The 27,868-nt window shown below is 39.7% G+C and overlaps 1 protein-coding gene across 7 annotated transcripts in view; it reads left to right on the top strand.

Moving 5' to 3' along the window:
* The window catches only part of DISP1 (dispatched RND transporter family member 1), a 174,557-nt gene extending 147,326 nt beyond the window's left edge, over window positions 1–27,231 (top strand). For all 7 annotated transcript variants that reach the window (XM_031438421.2, XM_031438422.2, XM_064477277.1 and 4 more), the window contains 6 exons: window positions 5,397–5,426; window positions 11,903–12,026; window positions 12,859–12,986; window positions 13,345–13,442; window positions 16,046–16,143; window positions 23,609–27,231. In XM_031438421.2, the coding sequence (XP_031294281.1) occupies window positions 5,397–5,426; window positions 11,903–12,026; window positions 12,859–12,986; window positions 13,345–13,442; window positions 16,046–16,143; window positions 23,609–27,223 (4,093 nt within the window). In that variant the 3' untranslated portion in view covers window positions 27,224–27,231. The remainder of the gene's footprint in view (window positions 1–5,396; window positions 5,427–11,902; window positions 12,027–12,858; window positions 12,987–13,344; window positions 13,443–16,045; window positions 16,144–23,608) is intronic.
* The last annotated feature ends 637 nt before the right edge of the window (window positions 27,232–27,868 follow it).

Here is a 27,868-nt window from a genome sequence, read left to right as displayed (position 1 = left end):
TAGTTTACTTTATACATTATATAGTGGTGGGACTCTGGTCAGTTATGACAGTTTGAGACGTCGAGATGACCAGTACTTTTGAGTCAACATGTCTTGAGCAGTCAGGAAATACATAACACAAGTCATTGTGGTTATTGTTATCCCTCAAATCACTTGACATAGACCATAAACATTTAGTTCTGGTGCATGAAGATGAATTAGAGGCCAAGCTTAGTCTACAGTGTATCTGTTTCATCTTCACCTTGGAACCCATGTGCCAGTGATGATTCATGGAAATACTTAGTGATGAAGATTGGTTTTGTTTTTGTTGGAAATCTTTTAAAGAATGCTCCTCAAAGTGTGGATTTTTTACTTTCATATACTTTTCTTCCTAACATACCAGCACCGAACTGAAGTTTTTATGTGCAGAATACTCTTTTACCAAAAGGCAATATGGCACACTCCAACTGAGACAAAAATATGGGACTATTGAGACTAAAATGTCCTATTTTAAGCATTTTCTTATTTAAATCTGGTTACTACCATGAAGCAGAAAATCTATTTCCTTCATAGCATTTTAGTTGTTCAGAATATACAAAGCTATTTTTTCCATAGCTTTGATATTTCCTGAATGCTAAGAAGAGCTATTTGGAATTTGTGAAACTTGATGCGGTCCCTTTCTAAGTTGTGATATTAATTCTGCAGCTATGTCAACAATAGAGTTCCCTGGATGGGTGGCATGTTTTCATGTTTTAGTATTCCCAGGTCCCTCACTCTACAATCCCCTACTCTTTTCCAGAAATTATTAAAAGAGAGAGAAGAGGTGAGGGAAATAAAGAAACAGACCACTTGTAACTGTTCTAGAATTTCTTCTTTTTCTTGTTAACTTTTTCCCCTCCTATACTCTTTCTTCAACATCTAAAAAAATTTTTCTTGCCACGGTATCTCCCCCAACCCCCATTGTCCTGAGTGCCTCCCACCCTCCCTCCTCCTGAGAACTTTACAGTCTCATTAGCTGCCCCCCTGACTGATGTATGTGCACATACCACGGTTCACTGGTCGTTGGAGCACTGGAGCCAAGGTTCTCAACTGCTATTACACTGCTCACGTGTAAAGTGCCTGGGGCAATTAATTGCTAATTACGAGCACCGAGTCTGTAAGTGCGTTATTTTGTCTGAAAGCAGGGTTGAGCTTAGCCCTGCAATCATGTCACTGTCACCCACTTGCATGCAGAAACGCTTTCTTAAATGGGAGAGAAAGAGCGACACTCCAGCTTGCCGTCTGGGAACTGTGCACAACTCAAGCTTGTCTGCACCACAGCCTGGTGGAGCACGCAAATGTCATCTGCCCTGGGGCTTTTTCTCAGCAGAAAAAAGGCTAAAACCCTACCCAAAGAACAGGCAGATGTTCCTACCTAAGATTAGTTTTTTATTTGTTTTTTGGCATGGGTTTTGACCAGATGGTATTGAAAGGTAAATGAACCTTGGAAAAAACATTGTTTCTCTCTTGTGTGTTTGTTTTTACTAGTTGTTATTTAGCAACACAATACTGAGGTTAGGATGAAAAAAATCACTCTGTAGATTTTATTCGATAGCTATTAAAGGAGCAAATCGGAAAGATCATATAACTGGAGGAAGACTACTTTTGAAAGTATATGGTGGATTCTGTTGCTTGCTCCTTAAACAGATATGTTCTGGTAAGAGATTGTAAGGACAGAATTAAAGATGGCAACACCGTAAACCATAAATCAAACAGGTTTCTTGTGTAACCTGCAGTTGTGGTTTCATGTGTTTCAAACATCTGTTTGTCATGTCCATTAGTATAAAAACTTCAAAGGGATCTAATGTTTTCCCGGGAGGTATCTTTGTGGTAACCTCAATTTTTCTTTCTTAACTGATGTTCACAATCTCTACTTATTGTCTCAAATTTAACATAAAATGAAGTCTTACTCAAGCAGAAAGAATGTGATGAATATGTAGTTGTTCCTGTCTCTAGGGAGTAAACGAGTCATGGATGCATGAATTTCTCAGTTAAAAAAAAAAAACTAGTGAGGCTGAGTTGGTGAAAAGAGAATGTTTACATTTGTTACAACCCAAAATGTATATAATAAAATATATTGTAACTGCATAGTATGATCTAGCCCAGAACTGTGGCTCTGGAGATCACCTTAGATCTAGTGACAGCAAGATCTATTAACTTCTTGTGAAAATTCAAGAGGTATTTTTGAGGATGTGGAACTTGAAAACTGGGAGTAAAAAATTGAGATTTTGTGTAACAGTTAAGTGATTGGCTTCTTTGGTCAGTATCTTACTCAACCTCTCTGTAAAAATAAATTTTCTCACGAAGCTCATAAAATAGCTTCATCATTGGTGTTCAGATAACATGTCCTTTACAAAGCTCTGTGTGGTAGTGGTGATGGATGAACAACTCTGTGGAAGTACTAAAACCCATTAACGTGTACACTTTAAATGGATTAGTTATTTGGGGTGTGAATTATATCTCAATAAAACATTTAATCAATATATAATTATATTTGAAAATATTGTGGGGTTTTTTCCTTGATAGATTTACCCCCCAAAAAACGAAACGTTCTTCATGACTTCTTCAGTAGCAAACATATGTATTGAAGTGCTCATTTTGTGTAGAGCACATTTCCAACTGTACCAGCTCACAGGGTTGGGGGTATGGGCCTTCCCGCTGCACGTTTAGATGGCCCAGCAGGCCACTCACTACCACATCCACGTGCTTCTCCTCCCCATATCTGACACGCATGCTCACCAAACCTATGCATGCCATTTTATGTCATTTAATTAAATTTTTAAAATAATCCATTTATGTATAGGCTCTAAAAGAAAGAGTTGTCCTTGTGAAAAAATTGTAGGCTTTGGAAAAACTAGGTAAATGTGAATTGCTACAAAAAAAAATTGATACTGAATTAGGCATGAGAGAAAGAACTATAAAAGATTTGGGGGAACATCACCAAAACCTAGATCATATATTGTAATTAGTCTACTTGGGATACTCACAAGTATCCTAAGTCCTCCAAAACTAGAAATCATAGACAATGCAGTACGATACGTAAGAAAAGATTGGCAGCAGAGTATACATTTAAGTTACAATTAGATATTTAAGGAATGTATATGGCACTTTTTTCAAATTTCTTACTTTAACCTTTCTGATTAGCCATCAGATTAACGATTCCTGCAGCATTGAATAAGAGAACAGGGTTCAGAGACACACATGAAAACTTAGATAACGTGGTAAAGTGGTAAAGGGGCGTCGGATTGGCAGCTAAGAATGGGCTGAAGTTATAGACTCTTGTGTGTGTGTGTGTGTATAACAGAGAGAGAAATAAACAAACAGAAAATAGAACTAAATCTACCTCTGTTGATATTTATGGCCTCATTTTCTTCCTGTCCATTGACTACTGACTTCAAAGCTGCTGAGCCTGAGAAAAGTAATAAAAGATGCTCATTCATTAATCCAGCAAAGTCTGATCTGACAAAGGATCATACATTACACAAGGTTACAGAGATGTAAACACAAAGAGGATATAGTCCCTGTGTATGCTTTTAATGTCAGTTTTTAGCTTTTGAAAATGAATTCTCTTTATTGTACATACATAAAAAGAATGCATTTTGGGGGGTATTCTTTAGAAATGCTGTGAATATTCGGTTTCATACTTGTTCATAAAGCAACAAGTTCTCATGCTCTTCTTACTGAAAACTCTGGCTTCCAATTCCACATCTCCCAAAAGAAATAATACTTCTTCCTGTATGACAGATGAATACTTTATAATTATCCCTATGTTGTTTCTTCCCCTTGGTATTACACACAGACACACACAGGACTAAGAGCAGTGGATTAGTGACCAGGAAATACGAGTTCTCGCTACAGCTCTGCTCCTAAGACCCTGAATGACCAAAGGGAAGCTGAGGCCCGTCTCTAGAAACAGGACTGGGGTGGAATTGGAACATGTATTCTCTAAGATTGTTTCCAGTGCTTGCAGTCTCTGGGATTGTTCCATTTCTTTGACTTTATTATTTTTAATGGACTTAGAGCCATTAATGAAGACATTCACATATAAAGCATGAATTTAGGACATATGCATTTTTCATGTAAACAGATGAATACAAAGTACGTTCTAGAATGTAAGTTCCATGAAGATTGGAACCCTGTTGGTCTCATTCATGGCTATACCAGGAGTGAAATAAATGTTTGGTTTTTTTTTACAGAATGAATACATGTATGTAAATGGAGAGAGAAAATAAGAAAGGAAACTTTAGATCTCAAAGAAATTCTAAAGTAGGGCTCTAACTATTTGGAAGAGTAGTAGCTTGAAGTAGAAAGATTTGAAGATAGATTTTTCATTTTGTTTTGTTTTGTTTCCTCAAAGTATGGGGCAGCATGCTGGAAGATTACAGGTTAGGGGAGAGTACACAGGTAGGAAATTTGTTCATTTATTCAACAAATATATAAGTAGCCTCTCATTGTAATGGTTGTCAAACTTTCTGATCTCATGACCCCTTTATACTTTGAAAAATTATTAAAGATCCAGAAGTATTTTGTTTATGTGAGTTATTTCTGTATGTACCACACTGGAATTGAAACGGTGAGATTTCATATTTTTAATTTACCTCATTTAAAATAATGACAATAAGCCCTTTACATGTTAACATAAATAACATTTTTTATGAAAAATATAGTTTCCAAAACAAAAAAAAAATGTTTAATGAGATGATTAACATTGTTTCACATTTTTGCAAAGACAGTAGGATTCTCGTATCTGTTTCTGCAGTCAATCTATTGCGGTCTGCCATTCGGTTGAAACATATAAAATTAGGGAGAAAATCTCGCCTTAACCAGTGATGGAGTTAATAAAGGGAAGCCCTCACAAACCCTGTGAAGGGTCTCAGGAAGTCTCAGGGGTTTTCATCCCATGCTGTGAGAGCCACTGTATTTGAGAAGGATGAAACATGAGTAGAGAATTTTGTAGCTGAAGAAGGAATTTCCAGTTGAAGAAGGTATTGATGTCCTATTTAAAAAAAAAAAAAAAAGATGTTAGGAGATCCTTGATAGGTAAGAAGCAGCTTAGATTGGAGGCAGGTATGTGGCTTCCAGTAGTGAGAGGGATGAGGGAATCTGTAGCTGTAGGTTTGGAGAACTTTGCAGGGTGTGACTGTGATTCCCTTAGGAGGGTGTGATTAGAGTCTGGGAAGGTCTCACTTACTGGTGTACAAGACAGTCAACATTCATTGTTAAATCCAAAATCTCTCCAACGAAGATTGTCTTTTTTATCCCTTCTGGATGTTTCCATAAGGAAAGATAGCAAGCAAAGATGTTAAACACGTATATAAAGCATTTGTTTCACCTATGATGCCTTGTTTCTGATTCTTTTTCCTTTGCTTTTTTTCCAGACCATCCAGACCTTTCAAGTTACCAAAAAGGTAAAGTAATCTGGGTCATCTTATTAACTAGTGACATGCTTTTTTCCTCTTAGTATTTTCTTTACATTTTGCTATTGTTTTCACCTTCCTCGTTCATATTTTTGTGAAGGAAAAATAAATTTCCCCTGACTTGGTTGCTTGAGGAATCTTGTATCTCCAAAAGTGGTTTTAATCTCAAGGTAGACTTTTAGTCTTTAAATTCTGCTTGAGTTCAATCATTTATATTTGCCTAATTATCTCGAATTCTTTTCTGTAATGGAATGGCTTCTCAATGTCTTACTTGTTGATGAGAGAAGGACCGTTTGGCCAACTACCATCACTTGAATTCATGGCAGCTTATTTCAGATGGGTTGTCTGTGTCGCTTTCTAAAAATTTTTGCTTTCATATTAAGATGGAAGGATTCTTTTTTATGGAAATTGTCGAGTTTTAGTTTTTCAGTGGAAAAGCAAAATTTTCAATGGACAAGAGTTTCTGAAAAAAAGCATGTCGCATCAGTTGTCCTTGTACACTGTGTTTCCAGATACAATATTATTAAGAAACTCTTAGTGATCTTTGAAATGTATTTGCTTCTTTAGCTCAGATGCAGATAACTCTGAAGCCTACCTCAGGAGTTATCCTCTCTGGAGTAAAATTACTACATAAATTTTAATGAGGAAATGCCTTTTACATTAAAAAATTATTTTTGAAAATTGTGGTAAAATAGAGCATAAGATTTACCATTTTAACCATTTTAAAGTGTACAATTCTGTGGTATTAAGTACATTTGCATTATTATGCAACCATTACCACCATCCATCTCTAGAGCTTTTACCCACTTGTAAAATTGAACCTCCATACCCATTAAATAGTACCTACTCATTTCTCCCTCCCCCCCAGCCCTTGGCAACCACCATTCTACTCTAACTCTATGAATTCCATTACTCTAATACCTCATATGTGTGGGATAGTACACTATGTGTCCTTTTGTGACTAGCTGATTTCACGTAGCATAACGTCCTCAAGTTTCACCCATGTTGTAACGTGTCAGAATTTCCTTCCTTTTTAAGGCTGATTGATATTCCATCGTATGCATATACTACCTTTTGTTTACCCATTTTTGCAAAAAAATTATGGAAAAAGATGAAGGAAAGAGGTTATACCAGTAAATATGACATATTAAGAAAATGAATTTCCATTTTTCTAGAAACTATAGGGTCTTCTTCAATGACCAGAAGTTTTCTATTTTGAAAGATTCATATATGTTTTTTTCTGTTCATAGATTGGTATTTATTAAAGTCTTAATTTCTTCTTTTTGGTATATACACAGATAAATACAACTTCTTCCTAAAATTAGTCTTTTCTGATTTCTCTTTCCCACCTCAGTTGGAAGTAACCTTTTCCTCTGTTGAATTCACGAAACATTTTATCTGTATCCCTCCAAAAACACATCTCCGTTGACCTGGTTTTGCAGGTATTTGTGTACCTGTGTGATATTCTGAATTAGGCTCTAAGTTCCTTGGAGTATCCCATGTCTGCCATTATTTTATTCCCAGAACACCAGCCTCCTTACTAAGTCATACTAATTGTTGAATGAGTTTATTCCTTCAAGAAAGAGGGAGTTCTGTAATGTTTCCTTCTGTGAAGTCCTGTAGCATCAATCAATCCTCCCACTAAATTGATAGTTGATGCCGCTAGAAAAGTTTTGATAAACAACATCTTGAAATGCTTACCCTTAAAGGACAAGAGGAATAGGGAAGAGATATTAAAGGAAATAGAGAAGAAATCGAGGAAGAAGAGATTTTTTTTTTTTAGGAAGAAAGCGGTAGCTAAAGTGTTAAACATTGCTCAGGTTAAGGAGGATGAAAACCAAGCCTGGTTAATTGATCCTGGCGGTTTCAGAAGAGCCAGGAGAGCAGAAGTCAGGCTATCAGGGATTAAGGACTGGGTGGTTGGTCAGGAAAAGGAGGTATGCATACTCTCTGAAGCCTGGCTCTCTGTTCAGAAAGGAAGGGGAGAAAGAGGAGAGTGTTTGCAGAAAGGCTGCAAAAGGGCAAAAGAAAAAAATCTTTGTAAGCTGAGAAAGGAAAATTTACTGTGGAGGGTCTCATTGTAATACAAATGGCCCATTTTAAACAGGCCCCCATATAATGTCACTTCAGCATAAGTTAGCCCTGTGACACTTAGTTTATTTGTTTTAACAGTTATTTCTGATCTTTTTCCAAAGTAAACCCAATAATCAGGTGCTGAGAATCTATGAGTAGACTTGAGGGACTTGCTGTTGGATGCTCATGAAAACTGCAGTATGGCAGGAGGCGCCCGGCCCAGGCGCCAGGCAGCGTGCCCTCTGACTCAGATCCCCAGGTCACCCGGGCGCACCCTTCATTCACCCTGCGCCCTCTGTTTCTTACTTTTGTAAAGGGAGGATGAGCCCTTCATCTGTATGTACTGTTTGAGACTTAACCTGTTGAGAAATGATGTGCACTGTTTACAGCTGGGCCACGGATAACACCGCGGGCCCTAGCCTAAGTGGCTGGTACGGCAGTAGGGCCTCAAAGAAAGGGCCTCCCCCTGCTCAGTCACTGCAAAAGGACTGCCTGCTGCAACCCGGGATCCCAGAAGTGGGCTGCATTTACAACTATGTTGCGACGTGGTCTAAAGAGTTACAAAATTAGATCAGGCAGCTGAAAGACAAATATTACATGGTATGCAGAAGAAGATATTAGGGTCGAAGGAGTGATCCTCTTGAAAATTTGTCTAATGCACATTCAAAGGAAAGAGGGTATGGATACTTCATTCTGATTTACGCCATGGACTATGTCCCTGAACCCAGACTCACCCTGAGTGGAATTAGCGAAAAAATATAGTGGTCAGGTTTATAGGCCATTTTTAATTTCCTTTACTTCACCAATCTTCCTGCTTTATTAGATTCTTATCTTAATATTCCAACCATTGTCTGGGTTTTGTTATTGTACGTGTGGTGCAGTGTGGGGTCTTAGCACAAATAGCCTCAACTGTTTTGTAATATTTAGGAGAAATACTTGTCCGAGTACAGTTCACTCAGATGAGTTGGGCCTTCCCCCCGTGGTGCTTTATGTTCTCAGGACGGTGATTCCACTCCTTAAGTGCGAACAGTTGTCTCTAGGAAAGGTTGGCCTGCGAAACACCTGCTGGGTGAGGAAGTGGAATTGTAATATCGTAAGGTTAAACGTGTTTGGAAGAAACGTGCTGAAGTCCCTGATGCCATAAAGTTTCCACATGTAGTCAATGCACGGATACGGTATAGAGCAGTTGCTATAAAATCAAAACCAAATGTTTTCAAAGGCAAGAAAAGCAATTATTGAATGAGGTTTTCCAGGTTGCTAATCATGTGTGCAGATTTTTCAAAAACACAAACAAAAAGTCATTATATGAGTAAATTAAACCACAGTAGGAAAACTAAGCAATTTGGGGCCCACCGCCCTCTACTGATAACATATTTGTAGGTAAAAATGCATAACTTCTGATACATTTGAAAGAAAATTGATCCATTTAACATAAAGTATAATGAGTAATTGTATAAGCCCAGGGCCATTTTCATTTCATAGGGCTGATATTTTAAAGGTCTAAAAATGTAAAGGACTCTTTTTAAGTCTGAAGCAATGAACAGAAAGTCTCAAACGTGCTATTGACAAAGGACTTTATTGCTTCAAACCAGGTACTTTCATCTTAGTTTGCATTTGGTGGAGGCAGAAATATAGTGTAGAGTCTGTAAGCGTTGGGTGTGTTCTAGAAATACGAAAGCTTCTGACCACTTGGTGTTTACATTTGAACAGCTACAATCAGCATATTGTGATTTACATGTTTTCATTACATTCAGAATTATTCTTGAAAAGTCATTCCATCTTATCAAGCGTAATTTTTCCTTAATGAGTTTTTAAATCCAGAATTTGCAATCTAGTGAATAATGTTCAAACTTAAAGTCCTTTGGGTCGAGGTGATTTTGCAAAGAGGAATTAACTATTAGTGTGGCTTATGAATTTAATTTTCACATGTCGATTTTGAGAAGCATCAGTAGCAAGTTTGGGAAGCAAATTCCTGATGCCTTTTGTTTCTCTGTGTTTGAAGCAAGAAATAATATCATCGTGGTTAAAAGGCCAGACTCTAGAACCAGACTACCTAGGTTCCTCACTTTGTGGCTTAAAAAAAAAAATTGAGAGGATATAACTGACATGTAACTTTATGTTAGTTTCAGGTGTATAATATAATAATTTGGTATTTGTATATGTTGCAAAATAATCACAATAAGTCTAGTTAACATTCAGCACCACACGCGGTTACAAATTTTTTTTTCTTTCTTGTAATGAGAACTTGTAAGATCTACTCCCTTCGCAACTTTCAGATATACAGTCCAGTACTATTAACTATAGTCGCCGTGCTGTACATTACACATTACATCCCCAGGACTTGTTTTATTAGCCGGTCTAGCCTGTGACTTTGAACACGTTCTTTAACACGCCTGTGCCTCAGTTTCATCTCATAAAGTTGTGGTGAGAATTAAATGAGATGATCATCTGTGCAAAGCATAAGAGCAACTGGAACTCCTACTGGGTGCAAGGCTATTCTTTATTTTCCCAAGGTTGCTTTTAAAGGAACAATAATGAAAAATGCCTGTGCAAGTGCTCCCTTAAAGCATAATTATGTTATATTTTAACTTCCCTATTAAAATTTAATTTGAACATCACAAAGCCAGATCTATGAAGTTGAGAGATTAGAATATAAAAATCAGTCCATTCTTAGAGACATATAGTAGCTTTTTTTTCAGAATGACGTTGTTAGCCGCCAGCTTTCTTTACACCACTGGCATGATTTTGAAGAAAAAATTCAAAATTTATTAGCAAGAAGCCTATTTCAAATGAGCCAGAAATAGCCATCAGAGCAGCCCAGGTAACTAACACTGTTGAGAACTTCACAGTAATTGCTGACAAGTTAAATGTTTCTTCTCAGTAAAAAACTCAAGTAGCCTGAAGTTGGCAGGGTACATTTTGAATTTGAGAAAAGTTCAGTTTAGTCAACTTCTGTTGAGCACTCAGTTCGTATTGAGATCTGGAAGCGTCAAGTTAATAAGGGATGGCCCACGATCTTATGGAAGGGCCCCAGAAACAGGTCTTTCAGTGGAAGATGGTGATTGGGGGTGTGGGGAGGGTGCTGGAAGAAATAGCTTGATGGTAAGATTTGGTAACAGAGAGGAGTTTGTGAGGTGTAGTAAGAAACTAAAGCCAGTTTGATTGGAGAGTGAAGGGAGGGCAGGTTCAGGGGTGTTTGTTCATCTAATCAATCAATAGTTTCTGAACTCCTTTTAAAAGGCACTGTTCAAGGCACTGATAGTAGACTCACTCACTCACTCACTCACTCACTCACTCAATCAAAAGTCTTTGCCTTCATGGAACTCATAGTCTAGTGGACATGGTCATTATAGTTATAGCTAAAAGGAAAGTTAATAGGTTTATGGGAAGCTTTAGGTTTGCTTTGGTTATTCTTAAAGTTTCTTCTCTTTGAAATTGTTTATGGGCTAAGTTCTTTTGCAAGAACTAATGGAATAAAAGTATGGAGGAAGGGAATAACTGGAGAAACAAAAGTCCTGGAAGAGAGTCCAAAGAGGATGGATCTTCTGTTAAAATATATTTCTTTCCATTTAGGAAGTAGAGATTTAAGATCTTCTTTTTCCCAGGTGCAGATGTAGCAATAAAATGTTGTTTGTCAGAAATAAAGTTGTGGTATACATATACAATGCAATACTACTCAGCCATAAAAAAGAATAAAATAATGCCATTTGCAACAACATGGATGACCCTGGAGATTGTCATTCTAAGGGAAGTAAGACAGAAAGAGAAAGAAAAATACCAGATGATATCACTTATACATGAAATCTAAAAGAAAAGACAAACTTATTTACAAAACACGAACAGACTCACAGACATAGAAAACAAACTTATGGTTACCAGGGAGGAAAGGGGGTGGGAAGGGATAAATTGGGAGTTTAAGATTTGCAGATACTAACTATTGTATATAAAATAAACAACAAGGTTCTACTCTATAGCACAGGGAACTATATTCAATATCTTGTAGTAACCTATAATGAAAAAGAATATGAAAAGGAATATATGTATGCATATGGATGACTGAAACATTATGCTATACACCAGAAATTAATACAACATTGTAAACTGACTATACTTCAATTTAAAAAATGGGGAAAAAAAGAAATGGACATTATTCTGAGTCTGAATGGCCTGTAACAATGACCACTGCTGCTTTATCACAAAAATGAAAGGAGAGTGATCTTCTAATTTTCTACTACAATTACATATAAATATTTATAATCTCATTAGGTCTTTTATTAATAAATCCCTGTCCTAGGTCTGAAATATGAGGATATAACAAATTGCTCTCTTAGGTAGCAAAAAACTTTGCTCTGCTTCTAAGAGGCTTTCTGTGTGACTTCTCCCTGCCTTTGCAGTTACGCGGCCCTGATAGCGGACTGGCCCGTGGTCGTCTTGGGCATGTGCACTGTGTTCATCGTGGTCTGTGCCTTGGTTGGTGTATTAGTGCCAGAGCTTCCTGACTTCTCTGACCCATTGCTGGTAAGGAGAATTGAGCCAGTAGAATTTGTTTATCTATTTTCTCTAGTCCAGGATCATCTCAAAAGATGAAGCATTTTAATACATGCTGCACTGTGTTGTTTAGTATCCCATTTCTTTTAAAACTTTCTCAAGTCATCAGTAAGTAAACAGCTCTCTGTCAGGAAGGTGAAGACATAGCAGTGCTCTCAGGTTCACAAAAAGGATCAAGGAACGTGCTCACCATCAAAAATCTGGAAATTTGCTTCTTGGTCTCTGTGTTTAAACTAAAAAACAGTAATTTGGAGAATCTGCATACTGTAAAAACATTTTCATAGAATCTTTAAGACTGAATGTCACTTCTTGCCCCAAAGAACTGTAAGGAATTTTAGTATAACTAAGAAATAGCAGGGTCTGTTTTTAAGTAAATGTCTCTCTGGGGTGGAATAGTGAGGAAAATGTGAGCAAAGATAATGGTAAACTCTTTGTAAAATGCCACTACATGCAAAACAATTTAATTTGACCATGATTTTTTTAGAACATAAAAATAAGTATTTATTAAATGCTTAGGTATGAATTTGAAAAAGAAGCTTCAGATAAGTTTGTTTATTTTTTCCTCTTCCCTGAGACATGTAAGCTACCAAAGAATCAGATCATTTTGTCACAGTAAATAGGTGATCATTTTTAGGTCAAGTCATCTGCTTTAATGCAGTTCACCTCTGGAGTCGCTGAGAGGAACGTGTATATTTTCTGTTGAAAACTATACATCACCTTGACGTTGCTTTCCCAAGCTGTTGTGACTGTACTTGGCCTGAAATGAAGTACACTAATGGGAATTTGTAATATTTTGCCTTAGGGTTTTGAACCAAGAGGGACTGCAATAGGCCAGAGGCTGGTCACATGGAATAACATGGTGAAAAATACAGGATACAAAGCAACATTAGCAAATTACCCCTTTAAATATGCAGATGAACAAGCCAAAAGGTAATCATTTATTAACTTTGAGACAAAACGCAGCTAATGAATTCCACTTTTGAACATTGCCTGAGCAAACAGATTAAATCGAAAGTGTGTGGGCTCGAAATCTTGGCCACCAAATTTGTTGCAACTGTCATTGTCTTTTAAGATTTTGTTGTGTGAGGACGAAAAAGTGAGGGTTTGGGGTTTCGTTTTCCCTTTTTCAGAAGTGAGAGAATTTATGTTGGTTGCTTATGTTAATCCTTCCAAGTTAATATCATGTGGTAAATAGGCCATAACTTTGAGGATGTACTGTTACCGGGAGGCTTGTCAGCCTTGAAATGGTGAGGGCTTTATTGAAGATCAAACTGTTGTTCCCTTTCAGCCATCGGGATGATAGATGGTCAGACGATCATTATGAAAGAGAGAAAAGAGAAGTGGACTGGAACTTCCACAAAGACAGCTTTTTCTGCGACGTTCCGAGTGAGTGACATTGTGGGTGACAAACCTCTCACCGTTCCCTGGCACTTGGGACTGAACACGATTAATAGTCTAGACCGCCAGGAGTGTGTGGCTGGTCCCACAGCCTCATTCTTTTCTGCTGTGCTTCAAGAGATTTTAGCTTAATTAACTTGTAATTTTACTTCTCTAGGTCAGTCAGCCACTAATCTGAATTTCTTTACCTAGAATTAAAAATTAGTAAGAAAGAGATGATTGAATTATATTCGGTTTTAAGAATGCTATAAATCTAATACAAATTCTTGACACTGCCCAGAATCTCAAGTCATTTGAAAAATTCCTTGTATGTATTTTTGGATTGAACCCTGAAATAATCTACTGTATTAATTTTTAAATTTTTAATTCATTCAAAAAGCATATATTAATAGCCTTCTTGTGCCCACCTCATCACTAAGCACTAGAGGGAGAGAAATGAACAAAATAAAGCCCAGAGGTCCAAAGCTGGAAGGCCTCAGGGACCTAGCTCATGGATGAATGAGAAACGCTAGCTGGGCGTCAGACAGCAGGAGGTGACGGTGCAGCAGAATATGGCCTTGAAAAAACAAGGGCCCAATACTGTCAGGAATCCAGATTTCAATGTGGAATCTCTAGATCTCGAAATGTTGGCAGCAAATTCACCGAACAAAATCTGCTGTGGCCTGGCGTCACCCTAGTCCAGTCCCTCTGCGCTGCTGGGGAAGGAAGGGGTAATTGGTCTCTAGGAACCCTGTTTAAGTCTGTAAGTCATTGATTAGCCCTCATGATTATGAATGAGGAATTGTGGATAACTCCAATTTCTGATTAAATGAATATTAACATTGACGCTCTTTGGGTTTCAGCTTTTTGTTATTGTTGAAAGTCCTTCTAAAACGTGTATTTTCCTATCTCCATAAATCACTGGGGGGACCTGATTGGGTCTTTGATGTTTCTAGATCTTGTCAAACCACAGGGTCTTTATTTTGAACACTGTTTCACTATATAGTAATAGAAAGTAGGAGATTAGAAAGAATGTTTAACTGATCCCAGAAAGCAATGCAAGTTTCTTCTTCTGTCTCTTCTTTTAAAACATATATTAGATATAAAACAATTAAACAATAAGGACCTAATGTATAGCATGGGGGACTATATTTAATTTCTGGTAATGAGAGAAATGGAAAACAATCTGAAAAAAAATTTATAAATACAAGTATATATATAACTGAATCGCTTTGCTGTACACATGAAACTAACATTGTAAATCAACTACACTTCAATAAAAACAAGAATTAATTTTAAAAGACATATTAGAAAAGTTGAACACTGGTTAGTTGCACAATTTTGACTAGTTTATTTCTCTCAAAGTGTTACCATATACTGCTTAACCAACATCTGTCAGTTAATATCTTAACTGGGAAGAACATTAGCACATTCATGAATACATTGTATACATTTTAGTAGTCAATGCTAAGTATTTGTCCCATGAGTAGTAGGTTCTGCCTTGGCTAAAGCCATCACTGGCTCTTTAAGAATGAAATGTGCCAGTTGCCACAAGGCTTGTTTTGGTCTTCAGAATCAATCGACATATGTTAATAGCCATTGGATGAAGACAAGAGTTTACTAAAGAAAACTTCATGGTCATGAATAAAAGCTCATGTAATAAAACTGTATTCATAAATTTGCAAACTGATTTTCTTTGTCAGCACAATTGGGCATTTTAGATCATAGAAAACTAACCTGCTTTGTTTCAGTTGGTTCATATTAATTTTTTTTAATGGCTGAGGAAGCAGAAATACTACTCATTGAGCACCTATTTATCAAGATCTCATTAAAGTCTCACACCTATTTGAGAAGGTGCTGCTGTCTTTATTTTACGGATGAGGAACTGTTGCTCTGGGAAGTTGGTAGTTGCCTACGATCACCCAGGTAGTAAATGACAGAATCAGGTTACACCCAGTTCTAACTCCAAAGACCATGCTCTTTCTAGTATATCACACAACCTCCCTATTCAGAAATATATTTGGTATTAGTATGATCTCCAAAATTTTTTTCTGGAACTCTGAACATTCAGTCAGAATGTGGACTGTGTCTGTAATGCTGGCCAGCATTCTGTACTTAGTTGACTGTTTTTAGTGCTTTGAAATTGATCACCTGCCATCTTTGCTCTCTAGTTAGCTGCCAAAGAGAACATCTTTATAATCCATTCTTGATATTCCCCAGGGCATCATCCTTCGATGTTATATACCATCATGGTGATGCATTGTGAAATAAAGAGGCAGGCATTCAGTTAATTTTCTGCTGAATGTTCCTACGGATTATTCTTCCTAATTACAGTCTGATCAGAACTAGATTTGTTACATAACTCCTATGAATTTTAAGATATAGTGACTAGACAAAGGCTTTGAGCTAAAGCAATATTATAAAGTTACTTTCCTTTCTTTTTTTTTTTTTTTTTTTAACATTTTCTCCAGGAATTTGTTGAAGCACAGGATTGCCTACTGCTAATGAATTGCCTATGTGGTTTCCCAGTTTGAATTGTCTCTGAATGCTGAGTCTTATGAAATAAATGAATAATTTATAACCCTTTTTCTTTTCTTTTCTCCTATCACCAGGTGACCGATATTCCAGAGTAGTATTTACTTCAGCTGGAGGGGAGACACTGTGGAATTTACCTGCAATTAAATCAATGTGCAATGTAGATAATTCAAGGGTATGTAAAGTAAAACTGAAATATATTTAGTACAAGTAAGGTTATACTTTAAAAATTCCTTTTACTGCCAACCCTGGTGCCTAAATAGTTGAAAGCACTTAAGTGGCTTACCTACTGAGGAGTAAACACCCGCAGGCTGGCTTTGCATTCTTTCCGATCCCAGGATCAAAGTGTCTCTGTTCCCCCACTTTTAAAACCTACTATCTTCCTTAATAAAGACTCTATTTTCCTTTCCCACTGTGTTCTTTGTACATGATAGTCTTCTGTATTATTTCACAGCTTATTTCCTTTCAGGTAATTGTTAAGCCTTTTTTTCTTTGTTTGCTATATTTCCTCTTTCCTAATCTAGTTTCATTGTTCACTCCATTTACCCCCAAGGCAGTTGTCAGCATCTTAATTGTGCAGTGAAATGCTCACCTTTCTGGCAATCAGTGGGTCTTTGGGGCCAGTACTGTCAAAGGGGAATTTAGGGCACAGGCTAGGAAAGGAGATGCCAAAGGACAAATACATTATCTATGGAAGTGGCCAGGGTTCCAATCCAGATTGTTCTGCACTCTAAACACTGTGCTGCTTTGTAAGACAGAAGGATGCGAGGAGAGCACTTCCTCTAGGGCCAAAAGATGTCAGTCCCAGAAAACGGAAAGTCACCCGTTGAGCTTGGGAAAGCTGTCAATTTCACATGTTCAGAGGTAGTTTATCCAAGTAGAAACTGCTGCCTGATGTCACTAATGCACTTGTCCAAGCACAGTAACCAGGCAGAAAAGGAGCTCATGGTGTTCTTAGCATAATTCTAGAACGTCAAATCACTGGTCGGTTGATAATCTAATCACATGCCCTGCTAAGAGCCAGCCTGACAACCCAGTGCAGTCACCTGTCCTATCAACAGGGTTTCTCGATGGAATAGGAGGTAGAAAGGACGCTCTGAGATCACCTACAGACTGGCACTCTCACTGTGCTGACAGAAGTACCCAGGTCACTTAGTTAGTCCCAGATCTCCTGGCTTTTTTCTTCATTCTGAGAGGCTGCTTATATGTTCTGCAAATAACTGTCCATTGATTAGGATATCGGGATTTTCTGTGCGTGCCATCTTGTCTCTGTGCAACTCCAAATAGATCAAAGTCACAAACCATCTATAAACAGCCCAAAGTTTCTCAACCAGTGGTCCTATTTCCTTGTGTTCTACAGCTATCGGCATGTTATTTGGAAGCTGCGAACATACTTCTCTTGTTGTGGGTTACAGCCCTTCTCATACAGAAAGTGAACTCTAAAGGACTCTAAAGTAGTATGCATGCGGAGTACCTGCTCTGTGCAGGACTTTATGCTGCACCCTTTACATCCCTCACGATGGACCTGGGACCCTGGAATAACACCTTTTGGCGGCTGAGAAGTTTAGCTTAGAGAAGTCAGTCGGGTTACTTGATAATCACGCCTTGGATGAGAACAGTTCACTAACTTCTATACCTTTTCGTCCTCATTCTGCCCTTGCAGTTGGTCTTTAGATCTTCCCTCCCTTGAAGACTCTGAAGTGATTGAATTCACTCAGCTGATTAATAGCTGATGTTTACTGAGTGTTGTTGATATTTGTCAGGAAGTGTTCGGAACACTTTAATGAATTATTTCATGTAATCCTCATGGCAGCATTATGAATGAAACACTGTTGTTTTGCCTATTTTATAGATGAGGAAGGTTCACACTGGGGGTAAGTAGCAGATGCAGGATTTGAAGGCGGCCAAGTCTAGTTCCAGGGTCATGCCTCTGCTCACCATTCTTCATGCTTCCATAACACATATCACTGCCCCCCAGTTTTGTTTTGTCTTGTACTGTATGTGCCATTTCCCACACAAATGAACCTCAAAGAATCATCATGGCCTCGAATAGGTACTTTTTTAAAAAAGAGCTAGCAAGGCTGGAGAGTAGAGCTCAGTGGTAGAGGTCATGCCTAGCATGCATGAGGTCCTGGGTTCAATCCCCAGTACCTCCATTAAAATAAATTAATTAATTAATAAGCCTAATTACCTCCCACCTCGAAAATTAAAAAAAATTTTTTTAAAGAGCTAGCAATTTATTCTGTAAGTACATGTTAGATCTTAATGGACTCAAAGACTCAAAAGCCAGTAAGCAGTACTATACCATTACAGTTTTTATAAGTGAACACTATGTATATATGTATTTCAGATGGTAAAAGTCAGCATCAATATCCCGCATTTCCAAATATTTGAGTGGTGGTGAGTGGCAAACTTGTCTCCAACCTCCCTGGCAGCCAGAGCAAAAAGGAATTCATAATCAGAGACAAAAGTCATATAAATAGGGTAACAAATTTGATTTTTAGAAGAAGCCCGCCTTTCCCTTATACTAAGGCAGGAAATGACCATTCCCCTTAGGCTTCATAAAGGACATGTGATGTGAAGAAAGTTCTTAACAGCAGGTTTACAAGAAGTACAGTACTGAATCTTAGCTGATCTGTAAACCATATCTCAGGTTGTTTGGTAGCAGGAAAGCATTATAGAAGCATTTCTACACAGGATAAAGCAATGAAATCTAAATACGTGGTTTCTGATGGTTCAGTTTGATGCATTTGCAAAGTTTAGATTGTCTAAAGGAATAGATGTACTGTGCTTGTCTGAGTTTTTTTTTTTTTTTTTTTTTCTCTACTGGGCTCGTAATAAGGATTGGAGAGCTATGAGTTCAAGTCTGTAATCCCCGACCACAACTCAATGATTTGTGATCCTCTTGTGAAAATTTGAGGAACAGACTCACATGTCTGAATGAACTGGCAAGCCAATTATAGATCCATGCCAATAAATGAATAAACTGAATTCAGGGCCCCAGAATTCTACCTCAAGGAACAGAGTTGTAATTTTAACTTTTTAAATTACTACTGTTGTGGGGGAAGAGTATAGCTCAGTGGTAGAGCACATGCTTAGCATGCAGGAGGCCCTGGGTTCAAGCCCCCAGTACCTTCATAAAAAATAAATAAATGAATAAATAAACTTAATTATCCCCCCAAAAAATAAATATTTGTTTTGTCAATTGCAAATGCCCTTATAGTCTAGTTCAAACTCTGCTGTGAACCCAAAATAATATATGTTTCTCATTGAGATAATGTATCCAGTGATATCTTAAATAATAACTACTGGTTAACAGTTCAGATTTCAGATTATGACTGTACCTTTTTAAGTCTCCCAGCTCTGGAGCCTTTTAGGATTTTTATTTGTTATGGTGGTTTGAGTAAACTCTGTCCTGAGACCACTTGGCAATCCCCCCACCCTCTAAATCCTAGCTGTTGACCTAAGCACTTGATTATTAACATCAATTTGAATGGGACACACACCAAATGATACAGAGCAGAAGAGCTTAATTGTTGGTGGGTTGACTCCAGAAAACGTCTGGTAATCAGTGTAATATCGCAGTGAGACCAGATGTTTCAATTGTCACCTGTCTTGTGTTTATAGCACATTGAGTTCAGACTCCCGATCTCATTTGAATTACATGCCACTTAGAGTTCAGACAGGCATTGGCTTCCAAAGTGAAGAGCTTCTGTTTCTGATGCTGTTGTCTACCTCCCCACAGAAATGCTTGTTTTCTTAGACTCTTTCAAAAGGAGCCTCAGTTGACTCCCTTGATCTTCTTCATAACTTTTCCCTGCACTTTGGTTCCTACTGGGTGCACTGGCAGATAGTCGTTAGTAACAGGAAGTGTGTTTCTCTAATCTTGACTCTGCTGGAAACCATTTGCCCTGTTTCTTAGCCTTTGCGTGTTGCAGCAGTTGGAGCTCAGACGAGTCATCCTAAAGAAGGGAGTTAAAATTAGGTGCCTAAGACCCGTTTTACTAAGGTAGCTTTTATGGACCAGCTGGAGCCTCCCTACAGCTTAGAGGACTCCAGAAATGTGTTTTCTAATGTTGTTTTAAAGAGAACTATGGAGCGCTTGCTGTTTGCCTTTTTCTTTCCTCTCTCAGCTCCCTTCAACTCCATACAGGAGGAACTCAGCCACGTGGGGAAGGAGAGTCCAGCAGTTGACTGAACCTGGTATTAAGCACTGAATTTTTTCCCCTTTTCTCCTTTTTCAGCCTCTTAACATATCTTCAACTTAGCCAAAGTTTTACAAGTTTAAGATATCATTTAAAACTCTGCTGGTTTCTTCTTTTTTCTCCTCTTCCTTTACTCCCATTTTAAGCCAACTTCACCCCAGCTAACTAGGGAAGTGTGCAAAGACATGTTATAAGCACATGAGCAAAAATGGTTCCCTAAAACACCCCTATGTGAATACCTAGAATGAAAAAGGCTGTGTTCCTCAGGAGAGTCAGACGAAATTGCTCTCACTAATGCCATTCTTATTTTTATAAACTTCAGAGATTTCTAAATCATTCCTATGAATCCCTTTGCCAAAACTATGGCAAAAATATAGCTGCCTTCTGCATGAAGATATATATACCTGCTTGCCAAGCTCTTTAAGCCCCACAATATAATCTATGACTCTGTATTTAAACTGTCTCAGTCACAAACGGCTGTTAGGGCCGCTGTCCCATCGCACTGACAGACTTTGGCAGTCTCCACAGGTTCACGTAGACCCTTACCTGTAATGTGCTGCGTTTCATGCTGAATTGCAATGATTGGTTTTCTTGTCTGATTCCCTGCCTCATTGTGATCTTGAGGGCAGGACCACTTTTCCTTATTCATCTTGCGTAGGTGCTCAATAAATATTTTTTCCTTTTGGCTGTCTGGCTGGCTGGCTGAGTGGGGACACGTGGCCTTACCCCCCGAAAGCCTAGATAGTCCTTGAGCTCCATTCCTGTAGGTTCAGGGAACTGGCATCCAGCTCAGGGTAGATGTCTCTTCTCTGTCCTTATGTCTTACCCTGTAAGAGACTCCTCAAAAACTGTTTTCCAAAGGTTGTACATCAGTCAGTACCACCTTTGAATTTGAGGTCTGGCCCCCTCCCCCTCCCAAGGCCTATTCACATTTATTTTTGATAGCATCCAGCAAAGTTGTATTTGGTCTATGTTTATCATGGCCAGCTTTTTAATCTTTGGTCAGATACACACATTAAAAAAACCCTGCAATTATTGGAAAAGGTTATTCAAGGACAGAATTCTGTGCCTTCTTTCCCCGTTTTAGCTGGCAACCCTGTTTGCTTTATCTTCGGCAACTGGTTATTTCAGCAAGTACAGACACATTCCCTCTAGCTGATAGTGGGTTTCATAATGAATACAGTTCATTTTCTTCCATCTGAAAACTCTCAGACGCTGCGGTTTCATTACCTTTCTTTCATATCCCTAGGCTGACCCCAGGGACTCGCCTATTATTTCTTTGTGGAGTAAAACTGGTTATCTGAGAGATGCTATTCTAGGGTTTCATGTTATTTATTAGGTAGTTCAGTTTCCCCTGAGTTAACATATGCGAATGTTTTCACCTAGAAACAATTACATATTACTTATCGTATTCTTATGAATGTCAAATAATTATCACTCTTTAAAAATGAGCTTAAAAATGAAGCCTTTGTTAAAATGAACATTATTTCAGCACACTTGTATAACAACCCATTTGATTCATTTTTCTTTACCCCGAATAGAGTATCTCTTTTTTAAAAAAAGTTAACTTGTTATTATGGAAATATTCAAGCAGATGCAAAAGTTGAAGAGTAGAACGAAATCTTCTGTACAGGTCACCCAACTTTAGCAATTCCCAGTAGCTGGCCAATCACATGTCATCCACAGGTCGCCACCGCAGGGTTAGTTCCAGGAAAGTATCCTTATAGCCAGGGCTTGTTTAATTTCAGGTAACGTGGTTCATGAGAAAATATTTCAATGCATGGTTCATCAAGCCTACTTAAATAAAAAGGTGGTTTTAATCTTATTAGAAAAGAAAATCCTCACGCCCTTCTTGAACTTTGGAGTTTCTGCCCTGGAACAACCTTTTTTAAATAGAGATAAGGGAATGTGATAGGAGTGGTCGTCCTTAGCCCTGGCACTTCCAGAGAGGTCTCTGGACAGCCTCAACAGCAAGGGAATATTTCTTCTTCTCATTTTCAGGGAAGAAGGGCCATTCACATAATTTATAGATTTTTAAGGCAGTGGAATTGTGCCGGCTTCATTCTAACCTTAGCAATGCCAGATTTGGCACTGGAACGCTTTTTCAATTTTCTATGACAAGAACAGCCATAAGAAGAAAAGCTTTCTCCGGGAATAGTGTTCTAAGTGAAATACTGTCCATATTAAATCCAGAATTGTTATACTTGCTAATGTGCAGCAGACCCTGTTAACCAGAAGAGAAAGCTCCCCAAAAGGGAATTTAGTCTACTTGAATAAACTTTGAAGGATGTAGAAGAAATAATTAAATTCCTACTTAGGAACTGTATATGTGTATTTAAAATCATATATATACTTTAAATTTAGAAACATTTCCCCTTTCTACTCATATATCAGGACACAATTTTATTCCAGGTTTTCCATGCATCTTTGACATCATTTCTTCTGATACCACCAGAATCACTTTTTTTTATAGTTAAATATACAGTATTTATTGATATAAATATATAGCATTAGGTTAAGTAGGTATAGAGAACAATATTTTGAAATGTCAAAAATCTGTAAAAAGGAGATTTACTAGTTCTGTAGGCACTATAGTCCCTGCTCCGTAACTTTCAACTAGAGAAAGTTACGTCCATGAATATCCAAGATGGTTAAAAAACTGGTTTCAAACTTTTCCTGTGGTTGGTTGGGGCCCTTCCTGCCTTCACATCTTGAACTTACTTTTGATTAAACAACCCTAAACTAAAGTGCACACAGAGTAATACCAATAAGTCTTTACCTAATTAAAAATATCTCCCAATTTTTATCTAGATTTTGTTATGCGATAGCACCTTAAAAAATACGGTTAATTTATCATATTATGTTAGTTTCAGATGTACAGCACAGTGACAGAATCACTTTTTGATTCACTGCTAGTTTTCTAGAGAATATCATCTTTGCCTCCAACTAAGTTGACTGAAATACAGTACCTTTGTCACCAAGAATTTCATGCTGATTACCAGAAAGTTTAGGCAAAGCCACAAATGTGTTTCCTATATCAATTGGACAATTGTTCTCTTAATTAATCCCATAAGTGTATATACATGAGCTTCACAGCCTGTCCATTGTATTGCTTTTTAAAGTGTCTTTGAACAGGCGTGTTTACTAAAGAGGTGTTAATTTTGTCTCCTTTTTGAAACTAAGCTGGCATTGACTGAAACTGTTTCACACTTGTGTGTCATCCCCAAACAGTGGTTTGTTGTTCAAAATGCACCCTCTGCAACATTAAGAGAGCTTTGGTGGGGGACTCTCAGCTTGTATTCAAACTGATACCAAATTCAGAGGATGCTGATTTAGCTTCTGTGACTTTCCCATCCCTCAAGGCCACCGTAATTCAGACCTTTCAGTGAACTGATTTTAAACGGCAGTCCTTCCCGCGTGTCTCTGTCTCTGCAGATCAGAGCGCACCCCCAGTTCGGCGATCTCTGCCAGAGGACCACGGCTGCTTCCTGCTGCCCCAGCTGGACGCTGGGCAACTACATCGCGATTCTCAACAACAGGTCCTCCTGTCAGAAAATCGTCGAGCGAGACGTTTCTCACACCTTGAAGCTACTTCGGACCTGCGCCAAACACTACCAGAACGGCACCCTGGAGCCGGACTGCTGGGACATGGCGGCCCGGAGGAAGGACCAGCTCAAGTGCACGAACGTGCCGCGAAAGTGCACCAAGTACAACGCCGTGTACCAGATCCTCCACTACCTGGTGGACAAAGACTTCATGGCCCCGAAGACCGCGGACTACGCCACGCCCTCCTTAAAGTACAGCATGCTCTTCTCGCCCACGGAGAAAGGGGAGAGCATGATGAACATTTACCTGGACAACTTCGAAAACTGGAACTCCTCCGACGGCGTCACCACCGTCACGGGGATTGAGTTCGGCATCAAGCACAGTCTGTTTCAGGATTATCTTCTGATGGATACCGTGTATCCCGCCATCGCCATCGTGATCGTGCTTTTAGTCATGTGTGTCTACACCAAGTCCATGTTTATCACCCTGATGACTATGTTTGCAATCATCAGTTCCCTGATTGTTTCCTATTTTCTCTACCGCGTGGTCTTCAACTTTGAATTTTTCCCTTTTATGAACCTCACCGCACTCATCATTTTGGTTGGAATTGGAGCGGATGACGCCTTTGTCCTGTGTGATGTGTGGAACTACACCAAGTTTGACAAGCCTCACGCCGAAACCTCGGAGACGGTGAGCATCACTCTGCAACACGCCGCCCTCTCCATGTTCGTCACCAGCTTCACCACCGCGGCTGCCTTTTATGCCAACTACGTGAGCAATATTACGGCAATCAGATGCTTTGGGGTTTACGCGGGGACCGCTATCTTGGTGAACTACGTTTTGATGGTCACGTGGCTCCCGGCGGTGGTCGTTCTGCACGAGCGGTATCTTCTCAATCTATTCAGTTGCTTCAAGAAGCCCCAGCCACAGATATACGATAACAAAAGCTGCTGGACGGTGGCCTGTCAGAAGTGCCACAAAGTCCTGTTTGCCGTCTCAGAAGCATCTCGGATTTTTTTTGAAAAAGTACTGCCGTGCATCGTCATTAAGTTTCGCTACCTTTGGCTGTTCTGGTTTCTTGCCTTGACGGTGGGCGGGGCCTACATCGTGTGCATCAACCCGAAGATGAAGCTGCCCTCCTTGGAGCTGTCCGAGTTCCAGGTGTTCAGGGCGTCCCACCCTTTCGAACGTTACGACGCTGAGTACAAAAAGCTCTTCATGTTCGAGCGCGTGCACCACGGAGAAGAGCTCCACATGCCCATCACCGTCATCTGGGGCGTGTCCCCGGAAGACAACGGCAACCCGCTCAACCCTAAGAGCAAGGGGAAGCTGACGTTAGACAGCAGCTTTAACATTGCCAGCCCGGCTTCCCAGGTCTGGATTTTGCACTTTTGTCAAAAACTGAGAAATCAGACGTTCTTTTACCAGACGGACGACCAGGACTTCACCAGCTGCTTCATTGAGACATTCAAGCAGTGGATGGAAAACCAGGACTGCGATGAGCCCGCCCTGTACCCGTGCTGCAGCCACTGGAGCTTCCCCTATAAGCAAGAGGTGTTCGAACTGTGCATCAAGAGAGCCATCATGGAGCTGGAAAGGAGCACGGGCTACCATTTAGACAGCAAAACCCCAGGGCCGAGGTTTGACATCAATGATACCATCAGGGCAGTCGTGCTCGAGTTCCAGAGTACCTACCTCTTCACACTGGCTTATGAAAAGATGCATCACTTTTATAAAGAGGTGGACTCGTGGATTTCCAGTGAGCTGAGTTCTGCACCCGAGGGCCTCAGCAACGGCTGGTTTGTCAGCAATCTGGAGTTCTATGACCTCCAGGACAGCCTCTCCGACGGCACCCTCATCGCCATGGGGCTCTCCGTGGCTGTGGCCTTTAGTGTGATGCTGCTTACCACATGGAACATCATCATAAGCCTCTACGCCATCATTTCCATCGCTGGAACTATATTTGTCACCGTGGGTTCTCTGGTCCTGCTGGGCTGGGAGCTAAATGTTTTGGAATCGGTCACCATTTCGGTTGCAGTTGGCCTGTCTGTGGACTTTGCCGTCCATTACGGGGTTGCCTACCGCTTGGCCCCGGATGCCGACCGAGAAGGGAAGGTGATCTTCTCTCTGAGTCGCATGGGCTCGGCCATCGCCATGGCCGCTCTGACCACCTTCGTGGCCGGGGCCATGATGATGCCCTCCACGGTCCTGGCCTACACCCAGCTGGGCACCTTCCTGATGCTCATCATGTGCATCAGCTGGGCGTTCGCCACCTTCTTCTTCCAGTGCATGTGCCGGTGCCTTGGGCCGCAGGGTACCTGTGGTCAGATTCCTTTACCTAAAAAACTCCAGTGCAGTGCCTTCTCCCATGCCTTTTCCCCGAGTCCTGGTGACAAGGGACAAAGCAAGACACATACTATGAACTCTTACCATTTAGATCCCAGGGGCCAGAAATCTGAAATGGAGCACGAGTTTTATGAATTAGAACCCCTGGCGTCCCACAGCTGCCCGGCCTCTGAGAAGACCACTTACGAAGAGACCCACATCTGCTCAGAGTTTTTCAACAGCCAGGCCAAGAATTTAGGGATGTCAGTACACGCAGCTTACAACAGCGAGCTCAACCAAAGCACCAAAACTGAAGCTGGCACTGCCTTGTTACAGCCCTCTCTCGAGCAGCACACCGTGTGTCACTTCTTCTCTCTGAATCAGCGATGTAGCTGTCCAGATGCCTACAGACATTTGAAATATGGCCCACGCTCTTGCCAGCAGGTGGCTGACTGCTTGTGCCACCAGTGTGCTCCGACTGCGAGCGGTTTTGTGCATGTCCAGAACGGCCTGGCACCTCTGAAGGCTGCACAGCCAGCCCCCGAGGGCCTCATGCATCCCATCCCACACATCCACCACTGTCCCTGCCTACAGGGCAGAGTGAAACCGCTGGGAGTGCAGAATTCTCTGTCTAGGGGTTTCTTCCTCCACCCAGTGCAGCACATTCAAGCCCAGGAGAAAATGGGGAAGACCAGCGTCCACAGCCTTCAGAGCATAGAGGAGCATCTTCCAAAGGTGGCAGAGCCATCGTCATTTGTCTGCAGAAGCGCTGGAGCTTTACAGAAAGCATGCTGTGATCCTGAGACTCACCCAAGGGGACTTGGTAAAAGTAGAGACATCGGAAACATGGAGGGCAGCGGAGGGGCTGCAAACAAGGACTCGGGTTCAGTGAATCAGACCGACAAAGCAGAAAGGCAAGTGGAGCCGGGCTTGTCACAGACTGATGTCATTGTGAACTCAGAACATTTAAATCAGAGTGAACCAAAATTTATATTTAACCATTTAATGGGGGAGGCTGGTTTTAGGCCCTGCCCAAACAATCCACAAAGTTGTGGCAGAATTGTGAGAGTTAAGTGCAATTCTGTGGACTGTCAGATACCAAACATTGAAGCCAATGTGCCTGCTGTATTAACACACTCAGAACTTTCTGGTGAAAGTTTGTTAATAAAAACACTTTAATAAATATAGTATTAAATCAGTGCCTCAATTATTCCTTTCAAATGGAAGTAAAATCTAAAAGTTTAAGAAAGGGAACCACAAAATACAGGAACACTTTGTTTAAAACCATGAAATATTTTTAGATTCCATGTGAACAATCAACAACTCGAGTTTCTAACGAGTGTTGGCTTTTTTTTTTTAAATACCCCACTCTGCCATTTTGAATTTTATATTTTCAAAAAGTATAGTTGTTTTTTTCACATTTATACCCAGCTTAAAAAGTTATTGTTTTCTCTCTATCTCTAACCCTCCCATAGCAGAGAGTCAGAGATTTAGAGTTTGAATTACTTGGGAGTTTCATTTCTCCCTGGCATTTATATTTATCTGATACCCTTATTCTGGAGCATTTAGTTGTCAGTAATTAGGACTTTGGATTGTTCAAAATAAATACTGGTTCTAAGAGAGCTACACAACATTAAAATGTATATTTTTGGTGAGGCCTCATTCAAAACTTAATTACCAAGCATTTAAATAGTGCATTCCACCTGTCTGCATAGGTAGACTTTACTTGAAACAAATGACACATTTATATCCAAATTTGTGTCTTTTTCTGCATTAGCCAAAACATACAGTTGTTCTATTATTATAGCTCCTAAGCCAGGAGTC

Source organism: Camelus dromedarius, chromosome 21 (genome assembly GCF_036321535.1).
Source record: "Camelus dromedarius isolate mCamDro1 chromosome 21, mCamDro1.pat, whole genome shotgun sequence".
Lineage (NCBI taxonomy): Eukaryota > Metazoa > Chordata > Mammalia > Artiodactyla > Camelidae > Camelus > Camelus dromedarius.
The sequence above is the reverse complement of the archived record's forward strand: the minus strand, read 5'-3'. Positions and strand labels throughout refer to the sequence as shown.